The sequence below is a fragment of the Elaeis guineensis genome, chromosome 2 (genome assembly GCF_000442705.2).
Source record: "Elaeis guineensis isolate ETL-2024a chromosome 2, EG11, whole genome shotgun sequence".
Classification (NCBI taxonomy): Eukaryota; Viridiplantae; Streptophyta; class Magnoliopsida; order Arecales; family Arecaceae; genus Elaeis; species Elaeis guineensis.
Genome location: NC_025994.2, coordinates 89,821,772 through 89,836,227, shown reverse-complemented (window position 1 = coordinate 89,836,227; position 14,456 = coordinate 89,821,772). Strand labels below are relative to the sequence as shown.

Genomic DNA, 14,456 nt, shown 5'->3' with positions numbered 1-14,456 from the left:
ATTGTATTAAACATATTGTACTTTAAAATATTAAAATATCCATTGTAATACAACAGTACAAGATGTAATATAGAAATTTAACTAATGGCATACTAGAAAATGAAATTGCTTTAAATGCACTTTATATGGACTAATAATTAATTGTTATCATTTTATCATGTAGTGGGCGATATGCTTCGTAAGGTTACTGATTTGCTTTGAATGCCAGAATTGTATTTGATTATTTTGGAGAAATAGTGAGAAGGATATGCTTCTTGCCATTAGTAATCATTAGCTTTGAATAGAAGAACATAGTATTAATCCAGTTTCCTCATCATTACCATCATTAATCTAGTGTCCACATGACAAGAGGAGAGTTTTGCATAAGCATAGCATTCCTTTTATATATATATATATATATATATATATATAATAAATGTTTATTATGTTATGGGATATAATCTGCTTAAATATTAATGAAATTCAGTGTTGCGTTTATTTTGGAACAACTCCAGTCAACTTAATAAATCTTGACCACAAAATAGTTGGTTTCTGGTACGTCAATCATTTTCCTCGATTCCACTTGGTTTCGGGTCGTACTTTCAGAAAAATGTCAAAATTTTCATTACTAGTTCCTTCCTTGTGATTTTTAGACTGCCTCTATCCATGTTCATATCTTCTACATATATCAAATCCCTCCTTCATACCAGTGTATCTCTCAGCCTATAAAATACGACTGCAAGAATATAAAGATTCTAGAGCATCGCTGGAGATATTGTTTTAGGATAGCACCCTTGTCAATTGCATGTTAGATACTGCAACAAGTCATCGTAAAAGGTTATACATGTTGCATGGTCCAGCATTAAGAGAAGCAACATGGCAGCATCGGCATGCCAACAAAAAAAGTGGTCAACCACTTAAGATTGAGAAGGCAATTGCTTTCTTTTTGGTTAGATTTTTGTTCGTTGGAATTTCATCAAATGCTACCCTAATAAACCACCTACCTTAGTGCACGACGCAGAAAACCACATTCGGGGCTCATCCGGGGTATGCAACATAGGGCACTCGCATGACGTGCTCGTAAAAGATTGGTTCCAACCTCGTACCTATGTATTGGACCCATTGCGAATTTGCTGAGATCTGTCATTGATCTCAATCGTTTCTTCTTTCCTTTTTTGAAGAAACCAATTAGTATCAATTTTGTCAGCAGCGACATTCCGACTCGCCTATCTTTAGAAGCAATTAGTATGTCGGAGTTTTAGGACTTTGATATCCTACATGGACTCCACCAACCGTTTCAGGACTTTGCTTACGTCCGCATCCCATTTATCTCAACATTTCTCTTCCTGACAAAATCAATGCCGGGTAGAACATACACAAATCAGTAATTTCACACTCTCCATCATAATTGGCAAGGATGCTACCCAAAAATTGAAGTATGAGATGGTTTACAAAAGCCAAACAAATGAACACTAATTTCACAACTTAAGCACTATCATGCAACAGAAAGCACCAGCCACACTCAACCTGCAATAAATACAGCTAGCCATTCAATTTACACAACAACATAGCGAGAAGTCAAATGAAACCGATGCATGGGCAGACAATATCCATCTGAGCCCATCAAAATTGCATCAGGGTAAAATCCAGGAGGAAAATAGAAGGAAAACTTACTATGCTAAATGCATGCGGTCCACATAAGAATTTAGCAGCCATCTGTTAAGAGACTCCCCATATCCCACGAAACACCCTGAGTTGCCGTTTTCAGTGAAGAAGGGAAACTGGAATTGATTGAGCAGCTCCTGGACAGACTGCCGAACCAATGATGACCCTGTAACTCTACTTCGCCTGCCCCAGCCGGTAATAATATCGATACGCTGGAGCCCGACACCTGAGGCTAGCATCTGCCTATGGAACCATGCAAGGGTCCTTGATAATGCTGTCTTTGCAGTTCCCTCAGACATCACATGGAGGTTAATGAGCCAATATGAGGAGCTCTTCTCCCTGACTGAATCTGGATACATATTTCTCTGTGCGGCCACCTCCCATACCAATCCAGCCTCCTCCTTAAGGCCTGACTTGTGAAGGAAATCTATAATGGCATCCATGAGAGCCCTCTTACTCTCCCTATCCTCGGTGTGCATCAGATCCAAGAAACTACTTGCATGGTACCTCACATTTTGTCCGCCTGGTTCTGCATCTGGCAGTGATAGAAGGAATGTATGAGCTGGGTGACCTGTCATGGCCATGAGTTGACAACACAACCCCATCCGTGAGTGTGTCCCAGTACAGCAGCTGAGAAGAAGAGTGTATGTTTGCAGTGAGGGGACCAGTCCCAGTCCGAGCATGTTCTGAAGCACATCATAGGCATCCGAGAACCTGTGCACCTTAAGAAATGCACTCAGCAGAGAATTGCATGTGGGTACATTAGGCTGCAGGCCTCCATCAAGCATCGCTTGATACCATGATCGAGCCTTGTCTACATTGCCAGCTTTACCCCATAAGTCCACAAGAAGACCATACACAGGTTCATCAGGAACCCAATCACGTTTCATCTCCATAAACACAGATTCTGCTTCATCAAGACGCCCACACTGACCATAAACCTCCATAACAATACTGTAGGTGATCTTATCAGGACGAAATCCAGCAGCCTGCATGTCTCTGTAAAGCTTCATTACGCTAGTATAGTTCCTTGCTTTTGCCTGCAGAGCAATCATGATATTGTATGTAACCAGATTTGGAACACAGCCCTGTTCGATCATCTCACAGAACAGCTTGTATGCAGCAGCAAGATGCCCACCTTTTCCAAGGCAATTGACCATTGCACTGTATGTGAAAGTGTCTGGTGACAGGCCTACTTCTTGCATCTGTCGATACAAGCCCAGCGCAACCTCCAAAAATCCAGCTTTTGCATGGATATCAATGAGCGTGCAGTAAGTCACTCGGTCGGGCTCATAACCAGCTGCCTGCATCTCCTGGAACACTCTAACAGCCTCACCTATGTAATTAGCACGGCCATAGGCATGAATTAGACGATTGTAAGTTACTACAGTTGGGTGGAGACCATCCCTGATCATCTCGTCTAGAAGTCTTCTCATAGCACCGAACTGCCTTGCTTGGCCAAGGATACCAATCATGGTGGTATAAGTATGCACATCATGTTTGAATCCAAGCTGACATTTTAACCATTTGAAAAATTCAAGAGCAACAGAGTGATCACGGAGCAATTTAAGTACCTGATTTGCTTGGTATGCATCCAGTTTGAAATGTAGATTATCCAAAGCCTCTTCTGTTGTTGGTCCCCATTTTAACTGTTGTAATGTCTGGTAATATTGTTCAACTGCATGCCCTGACTTTATGGAAAGACCTGCAGAAGAAGCACCTGCATACAATCTTGTGGATCTCATTGGATGTCGAGACTTATTAGCAGACTTAATATTCTCGGCAGATGCAAATGCCACTTTCTTTTCTGAGGTTCTTCCTCCAGGCTTGGCATCTGATATGAAGCTGTCAGAATGGAACTTTTCTCTCTGCGGTATACACTGCCTTTGACTCTTCATATCCACTGGCGATCCATGAGACATAACTGATGTTCCAGGCATATTTTGCTTAGATTTTACATAACCAGCCTTTGAAGCTTTATTTCCAGTACCATTCTGAGCTGTAGAATTTGAATTAGATCCTCCTACTATGTTAGCAGATGCATTTGGCTCAGTTCTGGGATTATTAGCTCTGTTACGGGGCTTGCTATTAGAAGACTTGCTGGTAGTAAAGGGCTGGGTAGAATCAACCACGCCATTTTGGGGTGCGAAAAGGACATGCTGGTTGGCTGCCGGGATCCTGTAATTCACTAACTCAGAGAACATGCCAACAGATGCAATGCCTGCCTTGACATAGCGCTCAGCAGTCAGCTTAGACGAATGCAGCAAATCATTCCCGGAGGCATGACCACTCTCATTAGCACAGTTGATTTTTCTGTTAACATAACTTGAGCTTGATTTCAAAGAAGAGGTAGAGGAGATGACATGCGGGGCTGAAGCTGTGTAACCTGAACTGTGATGACCAATTGATCCAATCGCACTCGATAAACAGGTAGATCCTGCATTTGCTGGAGCTTCATCCACTAAATTGCCTTTCTTCTGCTTGAAAGTGTTATTAGACTGCCTTTTTGAAACACAACTTTCATCTTCAGAGCAAGTACATGAAGCTCCATCTGCACTCCCACATCTTGAACCACTAAGATAGAAGGACCTAGCACAATGGGAGAGAGTACCAAGTTGCTTTGTTCGCAACATTATCTGCAATTTATTGATTGCCAGTCATGAACAAACAAGTGGTTAGCAACTGAATTTTTTCAAAAGAACTGGACTTTAGTTTATAGCAGCTTAACAGTTTTAGCAGTTAATTGAACGCATAAGTTGCCTAATCACTGAAAGATTAGAAAGTGACTAATAATCACTGAATATTTCATAACTCCACATCATAAGAGCAGCCATTTAAAACATACAACAAAAGGCTAAACTGCTGGAAAAAAGGGAGACATCTCAGCATCAACTTTTTGCCGATGTAAAAATCTAGGCCATGGAAGCAAAATAAGTTAGCACTTCATTTAATTATGCCTAAAGGCAAAAAATATTCCAAGCATGTGAGGCAGCAATTAATGATATAACCACATGACCCAATATCTGAAAGAAACAACCTCTGGGTTCACACCTACATAGGAGCTACAACAGTGAAAAATATGAGTTTAGAACAATATCAGAGCTTGATACAGCCAAAAGAGCCTCAGATAGTGTTGTTTCAATGCATGCTTGATCAAATTTTCAAATACGGTCCCCAAATTTTATTTTACATCATTTTTTTCTCATTTTGCTCTTGCTGACTCGATAACTTGGATGTATTTTCCATCCGATACTGCTCTAGGACAAACAAAGTCTGGAATGGGGCTTTGCTTTGAACTCAGACAAACTCAAATCCAAAATCTATATTAGTCATTTCAGCGATAACAAGCCTAAATTTTGGGAGGTGGTAGGAACATGTCCATTTTTTCAAAAATGCAGAGAAAGTCTCAAAAACTTCCTCCATTTTAAAGGCAAATAAGCACATTATGGAAGGTGTGTCATCATAATCTTACCATGAGTCAAAGACAGATAGTAGCTGCATAACAAGTGAAAAACATAGTAGTCAATAGTGGATGCATAATTTACCGGAGTATGAAAGAAAAATTCCAAATTACGGTAAATAGGACATTGCCTTATTGAAGATAATCAACTCACAGCCACGGGATGCTCTAACAACTCAAAATTAAATGATCTATGATAAGGGCCAAAATGTTGATTATGACCATGTTTGTTTCATTGTGTTGTAGGTTGATTCTTAGTAGATATAACATAGCACCATTTGTTTTTGTACACATGTGCAACACATGCTTGTGAAGACGCTCAAGCACTCAAATGCTTGTGTGTATCCACAAATGGAGAATCCATGGCTTTCAGATTAAAATTCAGATAGATAGATAGATAGATAGAGAGAGAGAGAGAGAGAGAGAGAGAGAGAGAGAAGAAATGAGATTTTACTACAGCTAGATTGAAACAAATAAGAAAAGTGACATGCATATTGCTCTGCCAAGCTGCATGACAAAAACCTGTACCAAAAGATTGTACTTACCGATATTGTAGATTTATGCTTTCAAAGTAATAAGGTATCTGATCCTTATCCAGTAGTACACTCCATACAGGATATCCTTCACAGGCAGACCTAGAAACAAAGTAGTAATGTAAATAATTGAAATTGTTATAATTAATTTTGCCATCCAAGTATACATGAGGATAGAACTTCATTATCCAGAAACATATGAGTTTGAGTCGAACTTACTTTTACATGACTAATAGGGAATCACTGACCAAATATTACAACGCTCCTTAAAGGGTAAGGGTTCAAAGCTTAATTTAATGAGAGGTTACATAAAGAACCAGCAGGATCAACAATCAAAAAGCAATGATGGATTAATGTAAAATAGCACGACAGGCATTTAGATTCTATACATTTGTACATATGAGAGCATCTGGTTCCTCAATTCTGGCTATCCACCGCATGCCAAACTCAATACTCTAACAGTTAACATCATCTATTGGAAGCAACAGCCTAATGACTACACATCTCAGATGCTAAAAGCCTCCTGGATATGGGCAAAAGTTCAGAACCTACAACATACCATATACCATTGCTCCAGCACCTGGTACAAAAAGATTTGGTGTCCTTTTTTAACCATTGCTCACTTCCAAGGTGAAGATTGAAGGATAAAAACAGGTTTTCCTGCAGTCTAGTCATGCTGTCTTAAAAGCAAAGAAAAAAAAAATAAAAGAAAATGAAAAAAAAGAAAAAAGAAAAATGACCACTTTGTAGCCCATCCGACCATTAATGGTTTTAAAAAACCTACCAATAGGTCTTGCAAGTTGATTAGTCAACAAAGCTGCATCTTGTACTCCAACCTAGGCTAGAGATCCTACTTCTCTTCAAAAGATGGCATAGTTTTCTGATCAATCTAAAAAATACAATGAGCTTGTTATGCTTCGTAACACAAACATCCATATTCATCACATAATAGACAAGATTCATGAAGAGCTACTTAAACGCTAAAAGTAAAGCCACCATATATTTTGTATTTCCAAAACTAATAATATCATTTATTGAAACCTAAAACCTCATGCGCAATTACCACTAAAAATTCCTTCCACGAGCAAAAGACACCATCAGGTGGATTGAAAAGACATCCAACTTCATCACTTTCTCATAGTTATGCATGCATTCATCAATTACTTTCCCATGACCAGAACATGCTATATAAATTTAGGGCTGGCAAAATATGACCGGACCCACCAACCCGACCCATGTTCGACCTGCCATAAACAGGTTTGGATTTAGGCTAAACGGATTTGGATCATAAACGAATCGACCCGTTTAACCCATTTAATAATTGAGTCGGATATAGGTTTTAGATATCAGACCCGTTTAACCCGTTTAATATTCAGGTCGAGTTAAGTTAGATAACCTATTTAACCTGTTTAACCTATTTCTGACTCATTTAACCCGACCTGTTTAACCCATTTAAAATCCGTTTAACCTGTTTAAAACCTATTTAACCTGTTTCTGACCCATTTAACTCGACCTGGTTAACCTGTTTAATCCGTCTAACCTGTTTAATCCGTTTAACCTAATTTGACCTATTTAATAAATGGGTTAAACGGGTCAGATCGGATTACTTGTTTAATAAACAGATCAGATTCAGATTTGAATTTTTTACCCATTTAATAAATAGATCGGATTTTGGTTGATCATTTTCTGACCCGATCCGTTTATGACCCGCCCCGTTTATGACCCAACCCGATTGCCACCCTAGCTATATTAATATGCATGCAACCATCTTTTCTTTGATTAAGTGCATGGACCCTGGCACACCAAAGGTATGCTTTACAATTATACATCCTTTGCCCAGGAATCTTCCATTCCATGCAATGCATAATATTGGGGAGCACTTGTTGTTCGCTAGTATTACAGAACAACACAAGATCTTGAAAGAATAGCAAGAAAATGGAAATTGCCCCAACTTCAATTGTTGCACTTGGAACAGTTAATGGATGAATTCCAACAGTGCTTGCTCCAAGTGCTCATTCCAAAAGGCAACATAAGGTATTCGATCAGCACATTTCCACACTTGGTTGACAAAATTGAAATGCTACCTCCAATGCCTCAAGTCCCATTATCTTCCATATTTTTGGAACCTAAGAACCAATCCCCATGGAATTTGTTCACGTCAAAAAAATTCTGAAGAAAATTAAAATCTTTGAACAAAAGCTTTAACAGAAGATAAGAATTGTTACAACATCAATTTAGTTTTAGGTTCCAAACTATCTCAGAACTGAACCAGGAAAAGCCAAAATTAAAAAGCCACAATAGAGAAGGAAACGTATCCCATATGTTAAAACAAGAAAAATAAAAGAAAAAGGTTCCATCTAATTTCTCGACTATTTTTTTCTAGGTTCTATATGAAGCCAAGCATGAGAGGTGTTCCAATAGCCAACCTCCAATTGACATTGGAGAACAAAAACTCACTTATAATAGATCTCTAATCACAGAGTCAGCATAAAAAATTACACAAATATCACATAGGAGTAGTTCAATGCCAGACATAAGGATAGTCTGACCAAACACAAAACAAAATAATTTCAGAAAACAGGATAGTTGGTCAAATATAAAGCAATGAATTGCAACCCAACATTACCCTGTAATCCAGAATTTAAACTAATATCGTCAAACAGCACGATAATGCCATAAGTTGCTACCCTATGGTTCCAAACAGAGGGAGTTTAAAGTATTAAAGAAAAAACAAACTATTTCATGTAATAGCACTCAAATTAACCTAAAGCATATAATTTTTTTTCTTTTAAAAAAGGACCAGACCATTGAGTAAAGGAACACAAAGATCGATCTTTCAAACCAAAACAATGGTAACTTTCTAACACCAAACGCTGCATCGTGACAGAATTAGCATGTCAAAAGCAAAAATGGGAAGAGAAACCGAAGTTTAGCCACCATGAAGTAATAAAACCATCAATAATTCCACTAGTCAGCGACTGAAAGAAATCTAACTTCAAATCTTACCTCGAATCTATAATAATCTAGCAATGAAAAAATGTAACTGGACATCGGAGCAAACAACGGCGGCGACGGCGAGAGCCCCCTGTGCCCTCCCTCCGTAGGCGGGTGCGAGGGCTTCCGAGGGTGTTGGGGGGACAGGAGACTTGGGAAGCCGTAAAACCCTACTTTTCCCAAAAGACTCCCACGAGTTTTATACGGCCACGTCTCTACGGAGCCAACCCGGCTGGCCTGGTATTTTGACTTCAATGCTAGTGACCATTGCCTTTACGGAAACTTTCACGAATTAGCTCTTTTGGGGCGACACGAGAAGCCAAATAGGAAATATACGCGGGTCCCGCTGGCAATGGTGCAAGTGTTGCGGAGTTTGTGAAATTGGTAGGAAAGGATGGGTTTGCTCGGGGAACGACGAAACGAGGCACAAAGTCCAAGGGGAGTACCGAATCAAATGGAATCCAGGCATCTAACTTGTTGCCCAAGACATGGAAGAACTTGCTTTCTTGACCGTTGGCTTGGGGCGCTCGTGAGTCACCCGCCGCCTTACTCAAACAGCTACCAGCTGCGGGTGGAGGTTAGTGGACGTGAGATGTGTGGTGAGGGAGTTTGTGGGTGGGAATTTGAGGTGCTGAAAGTGACACCGTGTTCCAGTGAAAATGGAGCGAAGAGCAAGATTTTTTTCTTTTCGGATATCGATCAGGTTTACGTCGCAAGCAATGCATCTACCCTCTCATTGTCACTGGTGCAGGGGTTTGGTGTGGCAAGTAGTGATCCCGCAAGTGTGGCAAATTGCCCTGGATCGTGGAATGAATAGAACCCACAGCGGTCTTGGATGCATTAGTAGAGTATCTGAAGGAAGGACAATGAAATGATTTGGAGATGGGTTTAATGATTATGTCCTGCTACATCTTATAGAACATTTTGTCGTATAGAATTAGAGTTGTAAATGGATCAGATCGGATTAGATCGTGAATGATTCCGATCCAATTTGATTTTTTGATGGGGTCTGAATATTGGATCCAACCTAGCTCAATAGAAGATCGGATCGGATCAGATCCATAATCAAATTTTTTGACCCAACAGATCATTCGGATCAAATCAAATCCATATATAACTCGACCCAATCCATGAAATACAGATTCGGTTCGGATCCGGATTCAGAATGGTTCGAATTTGGATTATAAATAACAAGATCAATAAGTACCAAATAAGGACTGTCATGGCACTGTTTTGCACAGCAACACTATCCGAAGACTTGCTTTTCTTCTGTGTGCTCTTTATTGTTGGCTTATGTATCAATTTTCAGACTATCAAATAGATGCTGAATCTATTGCTTATTTTTAACCCATATGTAATTCTACTTATATTTTAATTCTTATTAATATTTGTAATAAAGTCTATGAAGCTAAAATAAGTGCCAAGATCCAACTAATGAGAGCCTGTAAAATTGAGTACCAAGATAATTTATATAATTTGAAAAACTAGTGATGACAACCAGCAACCTTTGATCAATAAAATTTTGGTTTTTTTCTAACTTATATATAAAGTTTGGATGAATGATGATAGGAGGAAGTCAAAAAATTCTATTCTATCTATTTTTAAATTAGTATGCTCCTATCACTTCTATAATATTAGATGAATAAATATTCTAATTCTATTTGCATCATGTTTTTTTTTTATATATATTTAAAATCTCGAATGAGATTGATAGAGCAGTAAAAGTACAGATTTAAAAGGACCATCTTCTAAAGAACTCAAGGATTGTAATTATAAAAATAAATAAAAAATAAAAAGGAGTAGAACTTTGAACTTCAGTAAACAAAAAAGAACGAAATCAAAAAAAATAATCAGGTTGGGTCTTGCATTGGATGGATTTGGGTCTTATATTGGATTCGAGTCGGATCATATCGGATAATTTATCTCAAAATTAAAATTAACTCAAAAATTTCTATAAATCGGATTGGATCAGATCAGATCGAGTCAAAATTCAGATCCGATCCGCCAAATGGAATGGGTCGAATTTTAGAATCCGATCTAGATCCATAAATTCTTTAAAACGATTTGGATCGGATCCGTATGGATTAGATCGAGTTAGATCGCGGATCAATTCTATGGGATTGCTTGCATCCCTGGAAATGTGGATCAGGGACCCTTGATAACTATCATGGAAGCACAAGTACAAACAGGGGAATATGTCCAGGCCAATGTCATTCAAAGGATCGTGACATCCAGGGAAAAGTGAATCTCTCATACAGCGCATCATACGTCCTTTAAGGTGACATACTTCACATAGAACCCCTACCTCTTGATTTCCTTGAAATCAATTTTAATGAATGGTAGAGCCGGATTTGCGATTCACAACCAATGATCCATATCAGTGGCTATAGGAGGACCTCATCTATGCAACGTTACGGTCCAACTAGCTAAGATGAGAAGTGTCTGTGAGGGCTTGATTTATATAATATAATCATAATCCTGAAATTATCTAATTTAATATTTTGAAGGGGACTCAAGGATATTTATCTGTCAGTTATCTGACTTGTGTACCCATACTAAAGACTCCCCCACCCGATCTCAAAGATGTAAGAGGGATGATTTTAGAGTCATTTAAGGCTGTCCATTGTTTACAAAGAAGCGAACAGTGCAATGAACTGGATGACTTGTTATGTTGCTAGAAATTTTGATTCAATTTTCTGGGATTCAACTCATATAGTGCCTACTCAGCTATACGATATGTTACATGTAGATACTAGTGGCTGTATTTATTTTAGGACCATGTAACCATTTTATCTTACTGGGAAAAAAAATGCAGTGGCATCCTGTTGAGAGTTGAATTATCTAGGGCTTGCAATGGAACGGGACAAACCATGGCTTGATTTAGTCCAAGTTCAATTGGAATGCTTTTTAAACATAGTTATCAGAACCAAACGGTTATTTATCCGATCAAAAAAAAGGGTAGATTGCTGATTTACCGGTCCAACGATAAGTCATGCTAAACAATTGGTCTCGTTGGTAAGGAAATTTGTCCTATTTGGCCCAACTCGAGGGTTCCACGCTCTCTCTCAAATTTTGGTGAGGATTTCATCGATGGAATGAGTCAGCAAGTAGCTAAACTAGCCTATTCCCCCCTAAGATTTCGTCTATTCAAAATAATTTGCTGAACACCCTTATCACGGAAGATAAAATTGAGTCTACCCTTTTTAGTATGAATCCTGGTAAAACTCCCAAACATGATGGTTTCCCACCTTTTTTTTCTTCCAAAATTATTGGCCAATAGTTAAATTGGCAATCATTCAAGCTATGATCTACTTTTTTTCATAAATCCTCCAGTGGCAAAAACCTTTTATTGTGCCGATCCCCAAAAAGCCTAGTCCCTCCTATCCACATGAATATTGGCCTATTTGCCTCCATAATGTTGTGTATAAATTAGTGGCAAAAATTTTAGTTAATAGGCTTTCTGGGATTTTACCAAATATTATTTTCAATGAGCAAAGAACTTTCATCGAGGATCATCATATTACTTCAAATATTTTGCTAGCCTAGGAACTCGTACATTCCCTTTTTAAGGCTCTTCCCACTAAAAGCTTAATGATAATAAAACTTGACATAGAAAAATCTTATGATCGCATTCACTGGGACTTCCTGACTCACATACTCTTTCATTTTCGTTTTCATGCAGCCTTCATCAAATGAATTCAGGCTTGTGCTTTTAATCCGAATGATGCTTTTTTTATTAATGGTACTCCATTTGTTTGGTTCTCGACTACTCAGGATCTTAAGCAGAGATGCCCGTTATCCCCTTATTTAAGAATATTTTGAATTCTTTTCACAAATCTTACAATGTGTGACTCAAAATAATCTATTAAAAGCCTATAGACCTCGGCATGGGCCTATTGTCTCTCATGTATTCTATGCAGATGATTACCTTCTCATCGCATATGCAATCACTAAAGACGCCTTTTGCCTTACTATTGTACTAGATGCTTATGCAATTCATTCTGGACAAGCAATAAATTTTATAAAATCTCATATTACTTTCAATCCTTCTATCCCATCTCGTGTTAAAGCTTAAATTTTATCAATCTTGCATATTCCTCGAAAGCAACTTCTTTGCCAATATTTAGGCATTCCACTCTCCCCCATACCTTTGTGCAAATCTAATTTTCAGTTTTTTTTAACAAAATTGATAATCGCCTTAATACATGGAAATGAAAGAAGCTTTTCCTTCACTGGACGTGTCATGCTCATTCAATCTATTCTATCAACCCTTCCATTATTTGTTTTATCTTCTGTTCATATGCCTGCATCTATCATCAATCAAATAGAAAGGATAATAAGAGCATTTCTTTGGGGTCACTTGATAAATCAAAGAGCTTTGCATTGAGTGGCTTGGGAATAAGTATGTTTACCCAAACAGCAAGAAGAATTAGGTTTGGTTTCTTTAAGATTAAGAAGGGTTCAGTGTGTCTATAAATTAGCTACGCATCTAGTGACACATCATGATTTCTGATTAGCCTAGTTGGTTCGAGCAAAATATCATTTTAATGACTCTTGGATAAATTATGTTAAACTTAGATAGTGTTCTATCATGTGGAGAAGAATTTGTCAGGTGAGCCACAATGCTCAATTTCAGTTCTAATGGTTGATAGGCTCTAGGAAGAAGGTAAGAGTGTATCATGATCTTTGGATTTCTCCTATACCTTTAATATTATGGCCAACTTATATCAACATTCCTACCCAAAATTTGGACTTGTGGGTGGCTGATTTGATCTCACCACTGAAAAACTAATACTCTGCGGTCTCTATTTTCTGAAGATCTTATCAATCACATTGTTTCTTTGCCAATAACAACATATTGGCAAAAAACTAAACTTCTTGAGATCTCGCTTCATGATATCACTCTTTTGTTAGCCTCGAACACTTTCCAAAATTTAAATAATGCTTGCGGGTTTGCTTGGATTTAGGTGTTGAAGATTCCTCAAAGGGTTAAAACTTTTTGGTGCTTACTTTCTAGGAGGAAACTACCAACAAAGCATTATCTTTCCCAATATACTATACTTCGGCCTCATGACCAGTACTGTGATTTATGTGATGGGATTGTGGAAGATTGCACTTATGTGATTTTGAGTAGGACTGAGCATGGGTCGGATTCGATCGGATTGAGAAAGAAATTTTATCTGACCGAACAAAATCGGATTGAAAAGAATTCAATCCATTGCCAATCGTTTATCATGTATACACCGTTTAAAATCAAAGTGAATGGTTTGTAGCGGATTCGGATGGATCATGTTGGTTTGGACTTCAATATTGACTCAATATTAATTTTAAGTCCAATGTTGGTCCATTTAAATTTTTTTATTAATTTAATATAAAAAAGGTCTAAATCTTATAAGTTACAAATTTGAAGCTTATTTTTGAATTTGCATAAAATAAAATTAAAAAAAAAATACTCATCTGAAAGTAACTACATCTGAAAGCTTTCATTTTAGAATTGTCTCAAATTGATGTGCTTCCATCAACAATTCAACATTAATATTTTCATGAATCTAAATGAGTGAGATGTTTTTTAGAATGAAGTATTGAAGTCTATATGATGTCGTCTCGAAATGAAAGTGAGTTTATAAAATGCTATATCGGTTGGATTCGATTTCATACGGATTAAAAGTGTAGGAACTGAATCCGACCATAAATAACCAATTTTTTATAAACCCTAATCCGATTCCATCCAATTTATACCTTTCAATCGATCGAAACCGATGTTTATTGGGTCAGATTGAGTAGGTTTCTTCAGGTTTCGATTTTTTGCTCTGCCCTAATTTTGT

General features: G+C 37.9%; 1 protein-coding gene across 4 annotated transcripts; it reads right to left on the bottom strand.

Moving 5' to 3' along the window:
• Positions 1-807: 807 nt before the first annotated feature.
• Positions 808-8,980, bottom strand: LOC105054119 (pentatricopeptide repeat-containing protein At1g74750). Of its 4 annotated transcripts, none has more exons than XM_073252125.1 (5): positions 8,644-8,974; positions 6,422-6,526; positions 6,197-6,313; positions 5,650-5,739; positions 1,508-4,280 (listed from the first exon to the last, which is right to left on the bottom strand). In XM_073252125.1, the coding sequence occupies exon 5, from the start codon at positions 4,275-4,277 to the stop codon at positions 1,653-1,655; it is 2,625 nt and encodes an 874-aa protein (XP_073108226.1). In that variant the 5' UTR covers positions 4,278-4,280; positions 5,650-5,739; positions 6,197-6,313; positions 6,422-6,526; positions 8,644-8,974; the 3' UTR covers positions 1,508-1,652. The 4 variants fall into 4 exon arrangements, with proteins under 4 accessions (XP_010933868.1, XP_073108226.1, XP_073108227.1 ...); XM_073252126.1 differs by having other exon boundaries at positions 6,197-6,297; XM_010935566.4 differs by lacking the exons at positions 6,197-6,313; positions 6,422-6,526 and adding an exon at positions 808-1,506 and having other exon boundaries at positions 1,654-4,280; positions 8,644-8,980.
• Positions 8,981-14,456: the final 5,476 nt, after the last annotated feature.

Excerpts from the sequence above, each read along its gene's own strand:
- LOC105054119 (XM_010935566.4), bottom strand. The coding sequence starts at position 4,277 with ATGTTGCGAACAAAGCAACTTGGTACTCTCTCCCATTGTGCTAGGTCC.